We start from the raw sequence: 22,506 nt of genomic DNA, 5'->3' as shown, positions 1-22,506 counted from the left end.
ACACCACCACCCCCAACTCCGACCCCATACTACAGCAACACCACCATGGCATCAGATTATTCCTACAGTGCATCTACGCTCTGTGAGATGGCACTGGCTGAACCATCCTAGTTACAGCCCTGCCTAAAACTACCCAGACAGGGATTGATTGGTGCCGTGAAACAGTTCTGGAATGTCACTGTGCATGCAAACCACAGGCACGCATGCGTGTGATAAGGAGGTATGGCCATGACCGAGGGGGAATGGCCACGACTGAAGATGACAAGTGGGGGGTGCATCCATGGCTCAAAAGTGGGTACAATTAGTCAGGGAGGATGGCCTTGCAGAATGCCCCATCTATCTGCATGCAGGACAAAGATGGGCAGCAGAGTAGAGGGTCGTAAGGCTGCACTGCTTCACCAGCCTCACACTCTGTGTGGCTGGACTCGTTCATCAGGCCATTGGCCCTTTTGGCATTTGCCAGTAGTACCAGATGGCCAGCCCGGTCCTGCCCAAGGTGCATTTAGGCACAGCTTTCTGACTATCATCAAAAATGTTATTGGACGCTGTGGGCTTAATACATGATTGCACGCATTGCTGATGTTCGTGCTAGGCAGAAGCATTATCAGCCACCAATATTAATCAGAGATGTATGCAGACCCTCATAGTTTGGTTATGGCAAAACCACCCTCATTGTTTTGGGTCGGTTTTCGGTTTTGGATTTATTTTTAAAGTTCATTAAAAAAACAGGTAAAAATCTTGCAATTTGGATATGTTGTTCCTGCACCATTATTATCATCAATAACATTAATTTCCAGTCATTCCCAGTGTGAAATGCAGGGCCGGATTAAGGGAGGGGCGACAGGGGCGGTCGTCCTAGGGCCCCTACACAAAGGGGGCCCCCACACAGGGTAATCTGACCCTGCAATTGTGATGGGTTGCCGCTGCTCATATTGCATGAAGCACAGCGCACAGAGGTTCCCGATTCCCCTCATCAGTGGGACATGATACATTACATCCATGCTACTAATGAAAGGACTCGGGAGCTGCTTTGTCCTGTGCTGTATGCAATCAGAGCAGTCAAAGAAAGCACAGGAGGAGTTGATGCACTGTGGTCATATTAGGGGTACTTTTATGTGGTCCACATAGGAGGGTGGCTTCCACAATTTAGTTGTCCTGGGGCCCGCACAAGCCTTAATCCAGCCCTGGTAAAATAAAAAACACGCAAGATTTGTTTTTTTTCACTCAGAGATCCGACCTTGAGGATGACCCCAAGCTGGGACTTGGTTTGGCCCGGGACCCCAAAAGTGATCTGAAAAAGGGACTCCCAGCAAATTATACAGACTCCATTTTCCTGCAGAATGCTACTTACCTTTCTGCAGCTGCAAGGTAAGTACCGTCGGTGGGTGCACTGTGTGCAGTGTGGGCCCCCCTTTGTCTCAGGGGCCCTATTGAGGAAGATGATAATTATGTACCTTCATTGTACATACCTGTAGTTGTTATACAGAAAAAAAGTGAAAACAATGACTTGCGCTCTAGCTGCAGCTTGGCACCCGTCCAAAAGAACACCACTTCTTTAAACACACAAATATACAAGATGAGCGGTCTCCAAGCGCTGCTTTTGAAATCCTTCTGTCCTGATGATCCTCAAAGAGATAACAACAATATGGCAACAAATGCTGTACTCTTCAATATTTCTATTGCTGTAGCCTGTTGTTTTGCTAGAACTGACCTTTCTTCAAAACAATGCATTCACGTAAAGGTTTCTTTCATCACCTCTTCTATGTACCGTAGTAAATATATAAAATATCCGAAAATTGGAACCCAGCTTACCTTATGGATAAGCCCTATGTGCCTCAAAAGGTATCTTTATCCACAAGGATCTCCTCCACGTTCCCAAGAATAAGTTCCACGTCCACTTTATGTTAAAAAATATATTCTAACCACAAGCATGTGGCAAAAAACAGTTTCAAAAAGTTTAAAAATGAACGAACATCAAGGTACCCACTATAGACAGGCAAGGCCACTTCCACTTACATCCCTTAGATGGATTTAGAGATAAAGTATGATGCCACCAAAACGGTGGGTATCCACATAAGCGGTATGGTTCAAGCCTGGGGTCCTTACACAATGCACCAACGCGTTTCGGATGTAAATCCTTCCTCAGGGTGTAATTGTAGAAGTGACCCTCTCGGTCCTTTATACACACTAAACATTATTACATAATCATGCCATCCAATAAGGTTACAGTACATCTAAATTCATCTTTATATACAGTAAATATACCCCAAATAATACATGTAAACAGATCTCCAAACGATGATCATTAGTATATACATAAATCCATATTCTTACTAAAAATCATTAAAAAATTCATAACTTCATGGTAATTGGTAATAAATAAAGTCCGGTTGATAATCCAGATGATCAAAAATATCACATATTGATATCATGGCTCCCGGATTATCACGTCCATGTATTAACAAAGTCCAGGTTTACTAATCCTCCCCTTCCTTTATGATGTCATCACTCATTCACCGATGTTTCAGTTTGTTAACTTGGTTACTATGGAGACCGCACGTACTGCACGTATCTCCCATGTTCCAGAGAGCTCCTTCCTGTGTTTGGAGCGCATACGTCACTTCCTGTACGGCAATTCAGGCCGGGAAGTGTTCGTCATTCATTACTTCCGGACTTTGAAACGCATTCACGGAAGTAAGTTCCTAGCTGTCGTGGAACGCATCTAGTATCACTCGTAACGCATACAGCATCAGGGGGGAGAAATAAACAGGAGATTAATGGGATATTCTGATCACTACAATCATTAGAAATAACCATACATATTATCAATATAGCTGCATTATAATATTAAGATCGTTGCACATTAGAACTTTAAAACTCTAATACATAATGCTAAGCTTGCAAAGCAATACATATCAATTTAAACCATATAATAAACATTTTTTTAAAGGAACCATTTAGTCTCAAAATCCATATTGAGACCTTTTGGATGCAAAGTTTTTAACTCAAAAATTTTTCTCATCTCAGCTCTAGCAAGTCTCGCCTCATCATCATTCCTACGCCAATTTGAATTGACGCATAGAATGGCACAAAAACTAGTGAGATGGGAAATGTCACTATTATGAACCTTTTTAAAATGAAGGGAGACATTATGCGATTACACTTCCTCTGATGAAACGACCAGTGCCTACGGTCGAGAAACGCGTTAGGTTGAACGGCTTTGGAGTGATCCACTGTTACATACCATCTCTCTGTCATTTGGAGACGAACGGAGATCACCGACAGCCCTAATCCGCCCTAAACCGCCACAGATATTTCCATCTACTACATCCCAGCCCAAGGATTACCCAGCTGCGCTGTCGGAGGAGCATCCAGGCAGCGCAGCACAGAACGGCTTGTGGATTGGAAACGGCGGAGGTCCGGTGAATATCCGGTCGGTCGGACGGCTACAGCATTCACTGGCACGGGTGAGATTGCTACAAGTGAGACGGCTTCTGCATTCACTGGCACGGGTGAGATTGCTACGAGTGAGACGGGGTCTCATTTATTTATACACTATCCCGTCATTTTAGCCACCTACACCTATGGCCTCACTAGGCTAGGGGCTATTTGAGCGATTTGGGACTTTGTTTTAGTATCTCATTTTATATATTTTTTTATATATATTAATCATCTTAAATATGGGACTATAATTCTACGGCATTGGCTGCCCACACTAACGGCTGCTTAAGGATAGGTGCCTTTATCGAGACTTTTCAATAATATTGGTTAAAAGGACGGGACTGTTTTCTATTCATTTGCTCAAACATTTATTATTCACATCAGCAGCCGTACGAGGTTAAGAGCTAATGAGCCATACGAGACTTTTGGATACATATATAACGGCTAACCACTACCAGTTTAGATCGTTATTGGAAGAACTCTGAGTTTTTATTTTTTATTTTTATTTTATATGCAATTTTATGATATCCTACAGGCAATACATCTTCCATTTGTATATTTCATTGATTTTTGATACATTTTTGTGCACAATTTATTAAATATTAATTAAGGCTGGCCAGCCAGTGTTTTTCAGGGTTCTATATATTTGTATCCATTATTGGTTTCCTGGAATACTAAACCATATACGAGAAATTAATTAACTAGATGGTTATATATTTCATGATTGTGTTATTTTATTAATTTTAATATTATTTTCAATATCCTATTGTGGTCACTCTAAGGAATACATTTATAATTAATTTATTTGGTAATAATTGCAAATAAATAATATTTAATAAAAATAAAAATAATAATTAATCTAAATAATTTTTGATTGGCTCTTCCTTTTGCGCACGTTTTGGTTCTTTTTTCTTGTTATTGCTATTTTTTGGGGGTTGACAGCTTCCCCATCTTTCCATATTGTGCGGCATCAGGAAGTTCATCTAGGTTGTAAGTCACGGGCGCCTCTTTTTCTTTTCTTGAGACATTATGCGTGTCTAGACCATTTTTAATATTACGAGTATGCTCCGCCATGCGGACCTTAAGCATCCTGGTCGTCCGTCCCACATATTGCGACCCACAAGAACATTCTAATAGATACACAACGTTCTTGGTGGAGCACGTCAAGAATTCCCTAATAGGATATACCTGTTTAGTATATGATGATATATACTCTGTAATTTTATTTCTTTTGTCCCCACAAGAGCGACACATCTTACATGAGCCACAACGGTAAAACCCCTTGGACTTGATCCTAGTTTGCATCCTAGGGACCGATATGACACTACTGACAACCTCATTCTTCAAATTTTTAGCCCTTCATTCCCAGATTTGTTTATAGAAGGGCTAAAAATTTGAAGAATGAGGTTGTATATATCATCATATACTAAACAGGTATATCCTATTAGGGAATTCTTGACGTGCTCCACCAAGAACGTTGTGTATCTATTAGAATGTTCTTGTGGGTCGCAATATGTGGGACGGACGACCAGGATGCTTAAGGTCCGCATGGCGGAGCATACTCGTAATATTAAAAATGGTCTAGACACGCATAATGTCTTCCTTCATTTTAAAGAGGTTCATAATAGTGACATTTCCCATCTCACTAGTTTTTGTGCCATTCTATGCGTCAATTCAAATTGGCGTAGGAATGATGATGAGGCGAGACTTGCTAGAGCTGAGATGAGAAAAAATTTTGAGTTAAAAACTTTGCATCCAAAAGGTCTCAATATGGATTTTGAGACTAAATGGTTCCTTTAAAAAAATGTTTATTATATGGTTTAAATTGATATGTATTGCTTTGCAAGCTTAGCATTATGTATTAGAGTTTTAAAGTTCTAATGTGCAACGATCTTAATATTATAATGCAGCTATATTGATAATATGTATGGTTATTTCTAATGATTGTAGTGATCAGAATATCCCATTAATCTCCTGTTTATTTCTCCCCCCTGATGCTGTATGCGTTACGAGTGATACTAGATGCGTTCCACGACAGCTAGGAACTTACTTCCGTGAATGCGTTTCAAAGTCCGGAAGTAATGAATGACGAACACTTCCCGGCCTGAATTGCCGTACAGGAAGTGACGTATGCGCTCCAAACACAGGAAGGAGCTCTCTGGAACATGGGAGATACGTGCAGTACGTGCGGTCTCCATAGTAACCAAGTTAACAAACTGAAACATCGGTGAATGAGTGATGACATCATAAAGGAAGGGGAGGATTAGTAAACCTGGACTTTGTTAATACATGGACGTGATAATCCGGGAGCCATGATATCAATATGTGATATTTTTGATCATCTGGATTATCAACCGGACTTTATTTATTACCAATTACCATGAAGTTATGAATTTTTTAATGATTTTTACTAAGAATATGGATTTATGTATACACTAATGATCATCGTTTGGAGATCTGTTTATATGTATTATTTGGGGTATATTTACTGTATATAAAGATGAATTTAGATGTACTGTATCCCCATTGGATGGCATGATCATGTAATAATGTTTAGTGTGTATAAAGGACCGAGAGGGTCACTTCTACAATTACACCCTGAGGAAGGATTTACATCTGAAACGCGTTGGTGCATTGTGTAAGGACCCCAGGCTTGAACCCTACCGCTTATGTGGATACCCACCATTTTGGTGGCATCATACTTTATCTCTAAATCCATCTAAGGGATGTAAGTGGAAGTGGCCTTGCCTGTCTATAGTGGGTACCTTGATGTTCGTTCATTTTTAAACTTTTTGAAACTGTTTTTTGCCACATGCTTGTGGTTAGAATAAATTTTTTAACATAAAGTGGACGTGGAACTTATTCTTGGGAACGTGGAGGAGATCCTTGTGGATAAAGATACCTTTTGAGGCACATAGGGCTTATCCATAAGGTAAGCTGGGTTCCAATTTTCGGATATTTTATATATTTACTACGGTACATAGAAGAGGTGATGAAAGAAACCTTTATGTGAATGCATTGTTTTGAAGAAAGGTCAGTTCTAGCAAAACAACAGGCTACAGCAATAGAAATATTGAAGAGTACAGCATTTGTTGCCATATTGTTGTTATCTCTTTGAGGATCATCAGGACAGAAGGATTTCAAAAGCAGCGCTTGGAGACCGCTCATCTTGTATATTTACCTGTAGTTGTTACTCTGCTGCTGCAGCAGACGCCCATGACAAACGGGACCAGTGGTGGAGGTGGTGGTGAAAAATGACTTCCCTCCTACAGTTGATGCATAGTCCTTGTGGCCAAGGAACACCGGTAAGAGCACTCAGTAATGGCAGCTTAATGACAGGAAGAAGAACCCCAAGATGAATCTGTAGCACCCCAGCCTGTCAATCTGCTTTAATACTGTATATAATTGATTAGTTCTATTAATATAAGTAAGGTAGATGAAATAAAATTCATAAATATACACAGACTATGCTCCTCACAGAAGAGAGGTGTGAGAACTGTATGTTGCTCCTCACCGAGGAGAGTGTGACAGTCCGCTCAGTTAGAACTGTGTGCAGCTGAAGACTATTCCAAGCCACTGCGGGGTTAATAATGGCCCTCAGGCAACACCCGGACAAAGGTGTGTGGACAGCGAATGGCACGCGAGGTGAGGGGTCACAGGTCCTCCAATGCTGGAGAGAGTAAAGAGGAGAGCCATTGAGAAGTGACAGTTGAAGGGAAGAGGAGCCATGTTTAATGAGTGAGAGGACACTGCGTAGCTTACCAGGAGCAGTGGAGTCTGTGGGCCTGGTCTCCTGGCTTATAGAGATCAGCTCAGCCATCTCAGCCATAGGAATGGCCATTGACCATCGATGATTCAAAATCATTGATGGTTTACAGCCGATGTAGAATACTTCTGCCATCGATGGTGGAGAACCAGATGGTTTCCCTCCATCGATGGAAATGTATAACCAAATATTTTTTTTATTTTTTTTAATGAGGTGTTGGGACACGGAGCAAAGCTTCACACAATCAGAAAGAGTGGAAATTTTCTGTACAGAAAAACACTGTGTATTTGTGTGAGCTGAAAGTGGAGTGAGAGGATTTGAACCCGGGAATTCGGGATCCCGTCGTTGGTACACCAAGTGAGTGGAGGCTTGGCGGCGTGAGGCGGCTGACTCACGTTAATATAGATAGAATAGTATGCAAGTCGTGAGGAGACTTGCACAGGAGTGTGGTAGGGAATTGTGAATTGTGACCCATATAGTTTTTTTGATACGCTCCGGCTGAGGTTTCGCAGCTTGTGATTCGATTCCAGTGGTCGTACAGCGGATAGGTAACAAGTACCTATACGCTGTGCGATTGGGTGTTATACATAGCGCAACTTGATACCCCTTTACGAGCTTTTGCGTAAAATCGCGGTATCATCAGCACTGTGTAGAGTATACGCAAGCGTGATTTGTGTACAAGTGCATAGGGAGTTTTCGCTGGTCTCTCTCAGGAAAATCTCCAACGGTAGATATTTACTGGAAAGGGTAAGTCACTCCTAAAAAAAACTTCCAGTAAATAGAAGCCAGTTAGGGGCCCTAGGTTGGGTACATCGCGATCCACTATTGACAGTGTATCGTAGTACTGGCCAACGTGGGCGAGAGCGGGTAAAGAGCGCTCGGAGAACTTTCACCGTCTGCTTGCATTGAGTATTTTGGTGTTTGTGGGAAAAGGCCCACAATTATGGGAGCCAGTTGCTCAAGTGAGAGACGTATGGTAGCTAGGGTTCAGGCTGAAGGATTGCGGCCGAGAGGGTCCGCAATGTTTATTATGTGTGAAAAATATGGTTCACACATGGAGGCTTTTTGCAATGAGTGGGTACGTATGACTGATAAAGATAGGGTATCATTCCCTAGGGTGGGCAGCTTTGAACCAGAGGTACTGCAGAATGTAGGTAGTAAAATATGTCTGATTAAATCCAGAAAACAAAGGATCAGACATAACGATTGTTTAAACCTGTGGCAACAAGAGGGGGAGGTGCAAAGGGAACAAACTCACAAAGCAAGTTCCAAACCCAGCAGGAATAAGGGCACGGACACACCATTACCGACACAGGTCGAAGGGTAAAAGATGGCTACAGTCAATGGTATATCTGTAAATGATGGAAGAATGCAAGAGCAATGTATTAACCCTAACTATTGCAAGTTGTATCCTGTTTTGAAGTCTCTCCAAGGTTATATGTCACAGGAAGATGAAGGACCCAGCCAAATCGCAGCTCTCATTCAGGCAGTCACCTTGCAGGAAACTCAGGTGGGGCCTGTCCAACCAGTAAGAGCAGTAACAGTATCCCCCACTGAACGGACTGGTGAGATAACAGACATCGGTAAGTGTGAGACTGTTCATTACACAGAGACATTAACACCTCACAGTGAGCAGATTAGGAATGGAACGGTAGGATTACATCCTGTCTTGGAAAGAGTAACTCCCAATGGGGGAACCGATAGTCATGGAGTAATCCTCACCAGGAATAATGCAATGTATTGCCCATGGTCCAGATCAGAACTTCGGTCAATCATTTTTGAATTCCCCGATCCCCAGAAGCATTTAGCCAGATGTCAGAAGTATGTAAAGGATTTGTGTAATGCATATGAACCGGCAAACAAAGATTGGCGGATACTTTTGAAAGCGTGCCTACCCCCTAATATTGACACCCAAAAATGTATCACTGATTGTAGATTAGAGTCGGATGGTCCTATGACTGACGAACACAATCAGAACGTGGAGCGAATTAACATGCAACTAGAGTTGTAGTTCCCCACTACTGTTAAGTGGAGAAAAATTTTCTCCATAAAACAGAGAGAAAATTAAATGGCATCTGAATATTTCCATCGGGCTCTACAAATAATGTATAAATACATTGGGGTATCGGATATAGGGAACAATGCGAATTACAGGGAGGTGGCTGTCTCTGTGCTAATGGACGGGCTCTATAAGACATTAAAGGACAGGGTGCAAACATCTTTGCCTGATTGGAGAGGGGTCACAGTAGCTTGCCTTAGAGAGTGCGCAATTGAACACCACAAGAATATTGCTAGGCACAGAGAACAACAGGAGGAGAAGCTGATGACAGTAAGTCTACAGGCTCTGAAAGGAAAGCTCCATCAGCCAAAACCCCAGACCCCTGGTGGTACATCACGAACAGGAATATGTTACATTTGTAGAAATAAAGGACATTTTGCCAGAGATTGTAGGAGTAGTAGGACACATAGTCATAGACAGAAAAAACAAGCCACATTATTAAACACATAGACGGGATCAAGGGACATATAGTAAGGAATCACGAGACACATAGAAAACACAGATTCGGCTAATGGGAAGAACAGGAATAAATGCAACTTTACCCTTTTGACAGAACTTGCTGGGGTTAAGATGAGGCCTCTAAACTTTTGCTTCTTTCTCTAGCAGAAATGGCCCCTGATTAACTAAACAGGAGCTTTGTTAGATATGAAATACATATAGGGGGTCATTCCGAGTTGTTTGCTCGTTATTTTTTTTTGCTATGGAGCGATTAGTCGCAAACTGCGCATGCGCAATGTACGCAGCGCGCCTGCACCAATTAAATTAGCACAAAAGTTTGGAATTTTACTCACGGCGTAACACAGTTTTTTCATCGTTCTGGTGATCGGAGTGTGATTGACAGGAAGTGGGTGTTTCTGGGCGGAAACTGGCCGTTTTCTGGGAGTGTGCGGAAAAACGCGGGAGTGTCCGAAGAAACGGGGGAGTGGCTGGGCGAACGCTGGGCGTGTGTGTGATGTCAAACCAGGAACGAAACTGACTGAACTGACCGCAGTGGCAGAGTAAGTCTCGAGCTACTCAGAAACTGCTAAGAATTTTCTATTCGCAATTCTGCTAATCTTTCGTTCGCAATTCTGCTAAGCTAAGATTCACTCCCAGAGGGCGGCGGCTTAGCGTGTGCAATGCTGCTAAAAGCATCTAGCGAGCGAACAACTCTGAATCACCCTCATAATGTGCTCCCGATCAGGAATTGCAAAGTATGTTAGTATCCGACAAAGACTAATGTTGCATTTCACTGTTCTAGATTCATGTCCATCACAGGTAGAGGAAATTATCTCACAGATACCGGGTTCCCTATGAACTTAGGATGGACAAGACACTGGATTGATGGCTCGGATAGTCCCAGTAGAGATACAACACACATAGAATTTTTTTTTAGGGGAGTAGACCTAGTAGAAAAGTCATTCCCCATAGTGCCCAATCCAGTTGTCAAATTTTATAAAATCCTCTTTGCCTCTATAAACTTATCTGTTACTAACCTCTATGTGATTTTTCTTTCTTCACAAGTTTCCTTTTCATCTTACGTTCACCGACAGGAGGGTACAATACATGGACCCGATTACAGTTCAAACGCCGCATGCCTACTCGGTCCGTCAGAGTTCTGCCCAAATCCAGTATATCTCACCAGCACAAGGACACCAGTATTACTGCAGTGTGCCTGGTCATGCACAAAGGGTGGAGAATGAGAATACTGGTGAAGGGGGACCGTGTACAGACACCGATATGCATGATGGTGTGACAGCCTGTTGGTGAATGCCAAACCTGACATTTCCAAACCTGACATTTCCAAACCTGACATTTTCTTTTTTTTTTTACTATTATTCCCCTCTCTTCTCTCATCCAGAGATGGTTTACTTCACACAACTGATAACACACAACAGTAAAATTGAAATGCAAAATTTGTGTTCCCTACAGGAAAAGGCGGTCTGGAAGTCGAAGGGGTATGGTCAGGAGTCCTCAGGACTTTGGACAGGTGGACACGGTAAGCCAGTAGCCCCCAGAGCATATCTTCCAAGCTTAGCTGAGGCGGCACATGGTCTGACTCATCTGGGTAAAGAGGGTATGTGCAAGCTGGTAAGAGCCTACTGGAGTGCGCCAGGATTCTCTTCTCATGCGGGTAAGAGAGCAATGACATGTTTTACTTGCTTGAGGAAGAATATTGGAAAGACAATACCAACAGAGCCATCCCATATCCCTCCTACAGACGGACCTTTTCAGGTAATACAAATCGACTTCATACAGTTACCACCCTGTAGGAATTTTAAATATGTGTTAGTTCGTATTGATGTATTTTCAAATTGGGTAGAAGCGTTCCCTGCTGCCACAAATACTGCTACATTCACTGCAAAGAAAATTGTGCAGGAATTTGTGTGTAGATATGGTATCCCTAGAATGATTGAAAGTGACAGGGGTACCCATTTTACAGGTGAAGTCTTTCAGGTCATGTGCAAACTGATGGGAATTAATAGCAAGCTGCATACTCCGTACCGACCACAGGCGAGTGCAAAGGTGGAGAGAGTGAACAGCACTATTAAGAATAAGCTGAGCAAAGTGATGGCTGAAACTGGATTGCTGTGGCCAGAAGCTTTGCCACTAGTGTTGTACAGCATCAGAACCGCTCCCAGGTCACCGCTTAACCTATCACCCTTTGAAATTCTTTTTTGGTCGACAACCTCATGTAATGATAGACCCCAAGGATGATTTGAAATGTAATAACGAAGTGACTGTGAAATATTTGGTTAGGATGAACCGGCAGCTGAGAAATCAACAAAGAAATCTAAAGCTGCTGATTCCTGACCTACCGAACAGTAATTGTCATGACATTGAGCCTGGGGATTATGTGATGATTCGAAATTTCTTACGCTCAGGTTGCCTCTTAGACAGGTGGGAAGGACCATATCAAGTCTTGTTAAAGAGAAACTTGGGTCCACTCGTCCCACTGCAAGAAGGTCGCTGACCCGGAGAGAACTGTGTGTGAAAGAACAAGGTGAAGAGAACCTCGTATCACTAGAGTGTTTGTTCCGGGAAAGCTAAGAGGCAGGACTGTTGAGACGGCACCTGAGCATGGAGAACAACAAGATCAAAGGCGGTTGTTGAACCAGTTTTCTTTTTTCACCTCCCACTGCATTTCTCCTTTTCTCCTCCTTCTTATCTCCCTCCTCTCCCCCTAACAAAATGGATCTACCCCAAGAGACTGCATTTCCGGTTCTGCTAGTAATTCTGTTTTTAATCAGGACAATCTGTCTTGGTGAGGGTCCCAGAGAGGTCGAGCAAGGATCTGGAATGGGTTCTGATGGCGAGTACGAATTTGTAGGATCTCAGGAGCAGCACATCACTCGAGTAAAGGCTGGTATCAGTAAGCGCTCTGGTAGTCATGGAGCTCGGAGGCAATGTGAAGGGTTATTGTCTGATGAATATTGTATTTGTAGAAATTGTGAGAACATAGGGGTATATTTACTAAAATTCGTATTTTTTAGAATGAGGTTAAAGCTCAAACATGAATGACATCGAAAGTGTAAATTTGCAACTTTTTGAATTTATTACGACTAATTTACTAAGCTGTCGTATTTTTCAATTTCGTGTTTTCCCGTGTCGATGTCATTCGTAGTTTTGTAAGGTAGAATGCGGCCGATTTAGTGGTTTTGCGGCCGTGTTATGAGGTTTTTTTACGACTGCGTCACATTTTAGTCACGGCAGTGTTTGTCCGTTCACGTCCGCGTTTTTTTTTTTAAGTTTCGTTTTTGTCACTCGTCCGTGATTGGTTTGATTCGTGATGGAGGAGTGTCTGTGCACATTACTATAAAAACGCCCCAAACCGTCAGCACCTCGTGGGTTTAGCTAGTGGAGAGGAGAGAGGAAGGTGTGTTAGGAGTTGGAGAGTTTTTTGGCGTTTGAGGAGGATTTGAGGAGGTTATTTGCGATTGTTGTGTGCTGTACTGTGTGTGTAAGTAGTCTTGTCATATTTGTTGTGTAGTTATTTAAAAGTTTGTCTACTTTTTTGTCATTGTTTTTTATTTCACGTCTATTGTCATTGTTTGTGAGTGAGTGAGTGAGTGAGTGAGTGAGTGTTTGGTGTGTGGTGTGTAGTGGTAGTGGAGGAGTGTGTTTTCTGTTTTTTTTTCTCAGTGTTATTTGTTGTTTGTCCTGATTATGTCCCAATCAGAGGTGAGTTTGGTGGAGGAGGTGAGTGAGAGGGAGGAGGTGAGTGAGGTGGAGGAGGTGAGTGAGAGGGAGGAGGTGAGTGAGGTGGAGGAGGTGAGTGAGGTGGAGGAGGTGAGTGAGGTGGAGGAGGTGAGTGAGAGGGAGGAGGTGAGTGAGGTGGAGGAGGTTAGTGAGGAGGAGGGGGTGGCTGCTGCTGCGGCCTCCAGTGATAGTGATGGTGTTGTGGCTCCGCAGCCACGCACCGCTACAAAGACTGGACGCAATGTAAAATTCAGCTACGCTGAAAATATGGCTTTGGTGCGGGAGCTGATGAGGCATCATCGGCAGTTGTTTGGCCATGATGCTGCAAAGGTGTCATCACGCAGGAAGTCTGTTCTGTGGGGGAAGGTCATTGCGGCTGTGAATAGTGAGGGTGTGGTGAGGCGGACCGAGGACACGTGTCGTAAGCGTTTTTACGACATAAAGCGCCGTGTCAAGGCGAAGATGGCCAAGGAGGCTAAATCAGCCCGCCAAACCAGGGTGGACACCCCTTCCGTGCATCTTACCGTGATTGGGAAGAGCCTGTGCGTGCACTCATTCCGCCAGAAGTGGTTGGTGCGACTCATGTCCGGGATTCTGACCGGCCAAGGCAGGATGGTGAGTTTTATTTTTTAAATTAAAAATGTAAACATCTGTGTTTTGTCCTTTGTTGTCTGAAATTTCTTCAAGCTAATTGTGATTGTCAGTTTGTTAATTCTTCTAATGTGTTGGTGATGTAGTGCAGGCCTGTGGCTCTCCAGGTGTTGCGAAACTACAAGTCCCATCATGCCTTGCCTCAGTTTTGCTATTAGTGAATGCTAAAACTGTGGCAGGGCATGCTGGTATGTGTAGTGTTAATACATCTTGAGAGCCACAGGTTGGCCAGGACTGATGTAGTGTTAATATCAATTAAGTTTTTTTTTTTCCTTTGTATAGTTTTTTTTCTCTGGTTGCCTTGGCCTTTTCCTGGTGTTTGATATCAGTAGTAAATCTTTGTAGGTGTATTTTAAAGAAGTGTGATGAATATGTTTTATGCAAAGTGTTTTTTTATAAAGATTTCATAGGATTTATGTTTATTGTGTGTTGTTGTGGGTTGTCCTTTGTGTGTTTGATGTGTTTTTCATGCATATTTGTTTTTGCAGTTTACATTTTTGTGCAGATATTTGTGGCTAGTGTTTTCTTGTTTGTTTTTAAATTGGTACCTTGGCGTGCAATATTGTGGTTGGGTCAAGCTATGTCGTTTGGATTTTAACCATTATAATATTGTGCATTTTTAGCCTTTGTGTATGGATTATTTGGTGAAATTGTTTCTTATTTAAAGTATACACACCCAATGAAGTCAGGCAGAAAAGCATAATCATCGTTTAGTTTACTTATCATCAGGTTCCACATATGTTTACATCACAATAAGGATTTTGCAAAAACATTGTTATAAAAAAGTATGTTCATAAGGTCATTCTTCATATTTCTACAGTACGCCAGAGAAGCAGCACAGCCAGGCCACATCCAACACTGCCAAGTGATGCAGATGGTGGGAATGCAGGTAAGATTTAACTGTAAACACATATTCAGCAAACACATAGAAGCACAAAATTTTAATGTTTATCTTATCACATAGGTTCTTCTTCTGCAAACCCCCCTCCACTAAGGCGCCCATCACAGGGCTCGGTGACTGTGCCTAGGAGGCCAACCAAGAGACGCCGTCTTGAGGCTGAATCTGCAGCACCATCATCACCACCCCAACGGCGCCTTACCGCAGTGTTGTCCCAGCCACCACAGGCAATTTTCGCCAGTCCACAAAGCGAGGATCCACAATCACCTCAGCTGTCTGGTGAGTAAACATAAAAGTTAATTGTAACAAAATTAAAAAACAGTGTGGTCGATGAATTAACCTGGATAAGGCATAATGAAGTGATAAACCACTGATATGTGCAAGGTGATCAAGGCAGAAGCAAAACAGATCCTAACAGTTAAATTACAGATTGGAGCTGTTTGGCTTGTGCCTTTATCACCTTGCACATATCACTGGTTTATCACTTCCTTATGCCTTCTCCAGGTTAATTCATCTGCACCAATGTTTGTGTACAGCCAAAAATAATGTATTTGAAAAAAAAAAAAAAAAACCTGGTAATAATCACAAACAACAAGCACATGGGCTTTACGTTATTTTTGTGGTTACATTTTCAGATGTGATGTTGCCCATAGCAACCAATTTAGAATTATGTTTAATTTGCAAGAAACAGCAACATAAATGTAATCTATAATCCAATTGTTTTGCATGGCCAACATCACCAGTTCTAAACATAGGCCACCTTAAGACATTTACATGCATTTTTTACGAATAATTTGTGTTTTACTTTATTTGTAAAATTTTTGCACACAACACTGACTGCCTTGAACAATGTATGAGTGTTTTGCTAAACACATTTAATGTATTGTGTGTGTTTAACAAAAGGAAGGTTCATACACAATCTGTAAATGCAGTCATTTAAAATTGTTAGAGTTCTTTGTGTTCGCACATTAATTATGGCTCAGAGTCCGACAATTCCCTAAATCATTTTTCAACTGAGTATGGAACGTTAGAAGCCACATATGTCTACAAAAAGGTGAGATACATAGTTCATTTTAGGCCACAATCTCTGTATCATTTACAACATGAATATTATTAAGTAAGGCATGTTGACGTAAAGAAAAAAAAAAAAAACAATGCAAAATATTGACTAAATAGTGGCTGTATTCAACCCCATACAGAACCACCCATCATGGACGAGGACGCCCAGCAGGAAAGTGACCAGCAGGATACCTACGCACTACACCTGCAGCCCATCGATCCTACCCAGCCAACCACGCCGCAGGACATAACCCAATCACCCCAAACATCCCACAGCCCCCAATTGAGGCCAGCACCACCCCAGCAACAAATGGCCCAAGAGTTTTGGAGCAGTTGGGCCACACAACAGGCGCAACACTATGCCTGCCTGAACACCCACACCCAATACCTTGCCAGTCTGCCCCATCATCTGCCTCGCCTCAGTCGGAACTCAGGCAGACTGATAGTTCAGGTTGGCAGAATTGCAAATTCAATGGAACAAATGAGGGCAGACAACAGTCAAATGCTCGCCAATTTACTCCGAATCATGGATGAACAACAGCGGCAGCAACAAGCCCTCATACAAATTATCCAACACAACCAACTCATAAACGAAAACCTCTCCCGAATTATTGCCAACAACACTGCCGCAAATACACAACTGACTGCAAGCATACACAACCTGAGCCAAAGCATTAATGTGTTGGCATCCCAACAAATAAGCTCAAGCTCGGGAACAACCACACCAAGCCAGACCCCAGTTACCTCCCCTGTTAGACGCTCCAGCAGAACACGGACCAACGAACCAGGCCAATCCTCTGCACCCAGCACACACACAAAAAAAATTAAGGCTGCAGCAAATCGTTGGTTACCAATAAAGTTTTGGCAATTGTTACACCAAAAATGCCGGTGTTCAAGCAAATTATTTTTAAACATGCAATATGTGTATGGTTTAATGTGCTAATGAGTGACAGTGTAAGTTATTCAAATTATAGTATAACTGTAAAGAAGAGTATAAATAACAAACACTAACGCAACACAAACAACATTCACACCTACATTACATTTTAGAAAAGTGGTTAGGCAAGGTTATTTATAACTAAATAATACTTACCGTTAAAATAACGCCGAATCACTTCTTGCCTTACCTGCCTCCCTACATCTGTACTGACACTGTCACCAGATGTATCTAACTCACCTACTTGCTGGCTGTTTTCTTCATCACCAACATGTGGCAGATGTTGGCGCAAACACATGTTATGAAGAAAACAGCAGCAGAACACAATCCTAGTCACCTTTGAGGGACTATACAACAAAAGCCCAACAGACTTATCAAGACACCGAAACCTAGATTTCAGCACCCCACACATCTTTCTATCACATTCCGCGTAGACTTATGTGCATTATTATAATTGTGTTCAGCAGGAGAATGAGGTTGGGACAATGGAGTAAGGAGCCAAGAGTAGCAGCCATAACCACCATCACCTGAAAGACAGATATAGGCAACATTAGGACATGTGGATTATGGTAAATAACATACAAAAATCAGGAGGTTGAAGTTACCACACATACACACAACACACTTGGAACATACCCAGCAGCCAGCCATCAGGCATTTGTCCGTCCTCAAACTTATCGAAGAGGGATGACTGACTGAGGATGAAGGAGTGCCGGCAGCCGCCAGGGTAACCTGCAACCACACTCATAATTTTTAGATTTGCATCACAAACCACCTGGACATTAGTGGATTGGCCCATATGTCTATTTGTGTATATATATTGCCTGCCCCTAGGTGATCTCAGCTCAACGTGTGTGCAATCTATGGCACCCAGCACATTGGGCATGCCAGCAAGCTCATAGAAAGCTACCCTGACTGCATGCCACTGTGACTCCTGGGTAGGGAAGCAGATAGAGGCATCTATGTGGGGTTCCAAGACATCCAAAACCTGAGTGGACATTACAAAATATAAGGTGAGTGTCATGATCTGTAATCAATACAATACTGTGTTATATTACATAACAGAAGCACCACTTAGACATAGACGTGTATGTATGTTTAAACTCACCTGATTTAAATATTTTGAAAAGGTGGGCTGGGAGATACCAATAACATCGCCAGTCACAGCCTGGAAGCTCCCAGTAGCCATAAAGTGAAACACAGCCAGGAGTTTGCGCAGGCCTGAGATAGAGCGAGAGCGTGCTGTCTCAGGGTCTAGGTCCAGTTTGACAAGGTCATACAGACGGAAAATGTTGGTTCTATTTAGCCGGAACATCTGTATGACCATATCATCGGCCAATACGTTCAAGTTTAATCGCCCCCTAAAAAAACGAGGCCTGCGCAGCCTCCGCGGCACCTGTACAACCTGCTGACCATGTTCACTTACCTGGCCCTGGTTTATTGTAGCCTCATGGAGCAGTCTCAGGTATCCCCCAGCAAACAAGAAATCTGTAGTACACACCGCAGCAGCCATTTCAGAGTGAGAGTTGCTCAAAATGTGCTTGGGTCCCTTTTAAAGGGCAAAAAATTCAGGTGTGACTAATGTATAATTGAAAACACATGTAAACACGCTTCTCAAAAGCAGGTCTACTTTTTTTTAGGACTTTTTTACGATTTGTATTTTTTCACGGCCGCAAATGCTTTTTCACGGTAGAGATTTCAAATACGAATGTTTAGTAAATGACCGTGTTCCATACCTAAACAGCCGCATTTGACCGATGGTGTATTCATTCGTATTTTTTTTCTTGGACTTCTAAAAAAATACGAATGACCTCATCACTGCCGTAATTTGAGTTTAGTAAATTCCAGAGATGACACTTTGAAGAAAAAACACCATCTCGGTCAAAATCGGGACCTTAGTAAATATACCCCATAGTCGAAGATGGGTACATCCAGAGATGTCAGTCCAACATTAATATCGACATGGACCGCCATCCATTGAGTGATTACCACTCATTAGTGGGTAAGGTCTTAAACCAGACAGAATGTTGGGTGTGCTCACAAGTACGTCAAGGACAGAGTAAGTCAAGATTAGTACCATACCCTTTAGCAATAGATGAGGTACTCGAATTACGGGGTGGGAGACCGGTGGACAAAAAATTCAATATATCTAGGCCCCCTAGTTTGAAGCTCCACCAGTATCATGTAGTTAGGTCCCTGTTGTGTTTTAATGTTTCCAATTTCCAAAAACCAGGAAATTGGGAAGTGACGTGGAATAACCAGATAATGACCTTTTCACACAGAGCTGATAGGATTCCTATTGACTCTGAACTTGTACGCAAGATAGCCAACAGTGGAAAGTATTTTGGTACCGGTATACACTTGGAAGTAAAACCATGTGGGTTGGAAAGGTATCGCAGGGGTATTGTGCCCACATCATCCAGCCCGATACTTGTACTGAACAAATGAGAGAACTAGGGATTGGTTTCTTTGCATGGAAAGTTTGCAATATGGTTATGTTACATTTTGTCCCCTATGTTCTCCCAGAAAATGCCTATTTCATATGTGGGAGGAAAGCGTACAAGTGGCTTACTCCGAGCTCTGAGGGATTGTGTTATATTGGGAGAGTACTACCAGAGGTCATGACCATAACCCACGACAAAATGAAAGACGTTCACCGCAGCGCTCAGACTCCTTATACTCATACTCACTATGAACACATCATCAAGAGACACCTCATAGATAGGGCATTGCACGCAGCCTCTGATTTGATCCATGAATCCACGGGGATTCGGTTCCTTCTCACATTAGATATCACCCGTACTGCCAGAGGAACTATAAATTATAGGTACATCAATACGCTAGCAAACTTTATAGATAATAGCACCGAGATGTATGATGACACCTTCAGGTATACAGGAAGGGAGTTACAAGCCTACAAGAAGGAGCTGGTCCAGCACAGAATGGTCCTTAATTATGTTAAAGCCGTGACAGGTGGGTACTGTGTTACTCTGGCAACTCAATATGGTGTGAAGTGCTGTACATATATTACAAACAGCACTGATGACCCCACGGAGATCATCGATCAGAAGATGGACGAGACCTTGCAGTTGAAGTGGGAGTTCAGGAGGAAGCACAATCTTACCTTAGCGACTGTGGGTAATGAACTGACTGGCTGGGTCTCATGGTTGAACCCACGCAAATGGTTCTCAGGTTTAGGAGAGTGGGCTCAAAATGTCATTAATGAGTGTGGGGAAGTTTCTCCTTTGTATCCTGGGAGTCATCATAATTATTGGCCTCATATTCAAGTGTCTTCAAATTCTAACGCAGCGCAAGCACAGAACAAATTTGATGAGTCTAAGGAGCTAGAGCGCTTTTACAGCAGCAGATTTGATTTATGATCCATCAATAGAAACTGTGAAATGATAAGGATTGTAAAAATGAATTTCATGGCCTGTTTCTTTCACCCGTTTTTCTCTGTCTCCCCCTCTGCCCAGATACATCCAACCGGAAAAGACGTCAGCCCTACCCAATGTTTATGTGAATGTATTTTTATATATGTGTCTTCTCTTCATCTCTGCAACCTCCAGTTAATGGCACACATAGTCGACAGGTGATATCCACATATACTAGCACTTACATACGTTCCCCCTCCATGTATCATCAACTAAATGAGCACCCCATTTGTTGGAACAAGAAGCCGAAAAGAGCTCGGTAGTGTTTGTTTGCCCATTTACAGACCCTTAATACGTGATGAGAAGGATTTAATGTATACTTCGCAATACCTCGAAGCTTATTTAGAACATAAACGGCACAATGATACATGCCCCGCAGACATTGATTCATACATACATGCTTTTTACTATCCCACTAGGTTACACATTTCCCACCTACCGCTCTCCCCCAATCATCCAAGCTTTTGTATATATTGTATAGGTCATATTTTTTTTCTGTTTATTGATCAGTTAGTGGCAGTTATTGATGACTGCCAAAGGGTGGACTGTCGAAGTCGGAAAATATTACAGTACACACATCACATACAAACATCACACAGATGGCCTCCGTGCACATACTTATTTTGCCGTGCATGCACATATTCGCAAATTGTGTATGATCGCTCACACGGTCATGCGTTTTAGCATGTGGTATGAGTAATTACGGAGGCATTTGTACTCGCATAGAAAAGACACAGAGACATATCACATATTTTATCCATATAATGCATAAATCACCCACTGTCTGCTCTTACTTCTAATAGCATGAAGATGGTTCACACATAAATTATCCTCCTAGAAACTCTAATACAATGTACCAGACGGCCTTGTTTATGCAAAGCTTTGAAATCATATGAAGAAGGCAAATAACTTTGGTTACTCCCATTGTCCTAGAGTTGTCCAGTATCTGTCGAAGACAATAAATACTGGATTGCCATTGTCTTATCTGAAGACAGGACAAACAAAAAGACAATACCCAGGAAGCTAGTTTGAAGAGAAACTCAATTTGCAATAGCTGACAAATTACAAACCAGACATTTAGATAGCTAAGGTAATTCATGGTCTGAACTCTTTGAAATGTGTGTGTTTATATATATATATATATATGTGTATGTATGTATGTATATATATATGTTCCCTAACAAATTGTAATAACAGGAATGTATGTATATATATATATATATACACACAGAGAAAAAACCACAGCACTCACCACACCAGAAGCGGGGCACAGCTATGCACTTACCACTCACAGGGTGGGGTGCATGTAACACAGCACTCTCCACCACAAAAGCGGGGTACACAGCTGTACTTACCACTCACAGGGCGGGGTGCATGTAGCCCATGACCACATCGCTCTAATAAATACAAACAAAGAACCCAGCACTCACCAAAGTAAACTCACTTATCCTCAACAATTCAATAAATAAATGATGGGGGTTTAGTTGGTGGATTGGCCAATGCACGGAAGCCTGCATACCGATTTTCAAGGTACCCCACCTTCATGCAGGTCCTACACTATCACAGAGTCTTAAAACCTGACTACTTCACTGCTGTTACACAACTCATCTGCCTGCTAGATTTAATGTGTACCTGCCACAGACTTTATGGCTTTTAAAGGCACACTAGTCACCTATTGCACTGGCTCAAAGATGATTGCTAAGAAACAGCTGAGACAGGTTCAGGATAATAAAGTCCACACAGGGGTGCATGAGAAAGCTAGTGGCCACGGTTAATAAGAGCTAACTATATATATATATATATATATATATATATATATATATATATATATCTTGAGGATGGAAATAGATAATCATATCATGTGTGGGATCATATTGTTCAGAGTCACGTAAACATTAATCTGGTGGGAATAAGAATATTGTCACATATTGCAACAATAAGTTATTAATAATACCAGATTTATGTATGATTAATGTGATGGGTTTAACTGGTCATGGGGCGGGAACTCAGATGCAAACAACAGAAATCAAATCTCAAGTCTTAGCCATCGCCCACCTCTTGAGCTGACCAATGATCCCCAGT

At 42.2% G+C, this 22,506-nt stretch overlaps 1 protein-coding gene across 1 annotated transcript in view; it reads right to left on the bottom strand.

Annotated features, from left to right (window-relative positions):
- LOC134934147 (uncharacterized) overlaps positions 1-22,506 on the bottom strand; it is an 86,140-nt gene that overhangs the window by 5,942 nt on the left and 57,692 nt on the right. The window contains exons 4-5 of the mRNA XM_063929646.1: positions 18,417-18,539; positions 18,137-18,305 (exon numbers count right to left, since the gene is read on the bottom strand). Coding sequence (XP_063785716.1) covers positions 18,137-18,305; positions 18,417-18,539 — 292 coding nt within the window. The remainder of the gene's footprint in view (positions 1-18,136; positions 18,306-18,416; positions 18,540-22,506) is intronic.

The sequence above is a fragment of the Pseudophryne corroboree genome, chromosome 6 (assembly GCF_028390025.1).
Source record: "Pseudophryne corroboree isolate aPseCor3 chromosome 6, aPseCor3.hap2, whole genome shotgun sequence".
Classification (NCBI taxonomy): domain Eukaryota; kingdom Metazoa; phylum Chordata; class Amphibia; order Anura; family Myobatrachidae; genus Pseudophryne; species Pseudophryne corroboree.
This window is presented reverse-complemented; position numbering and strand designations above follow the sequence as displayed.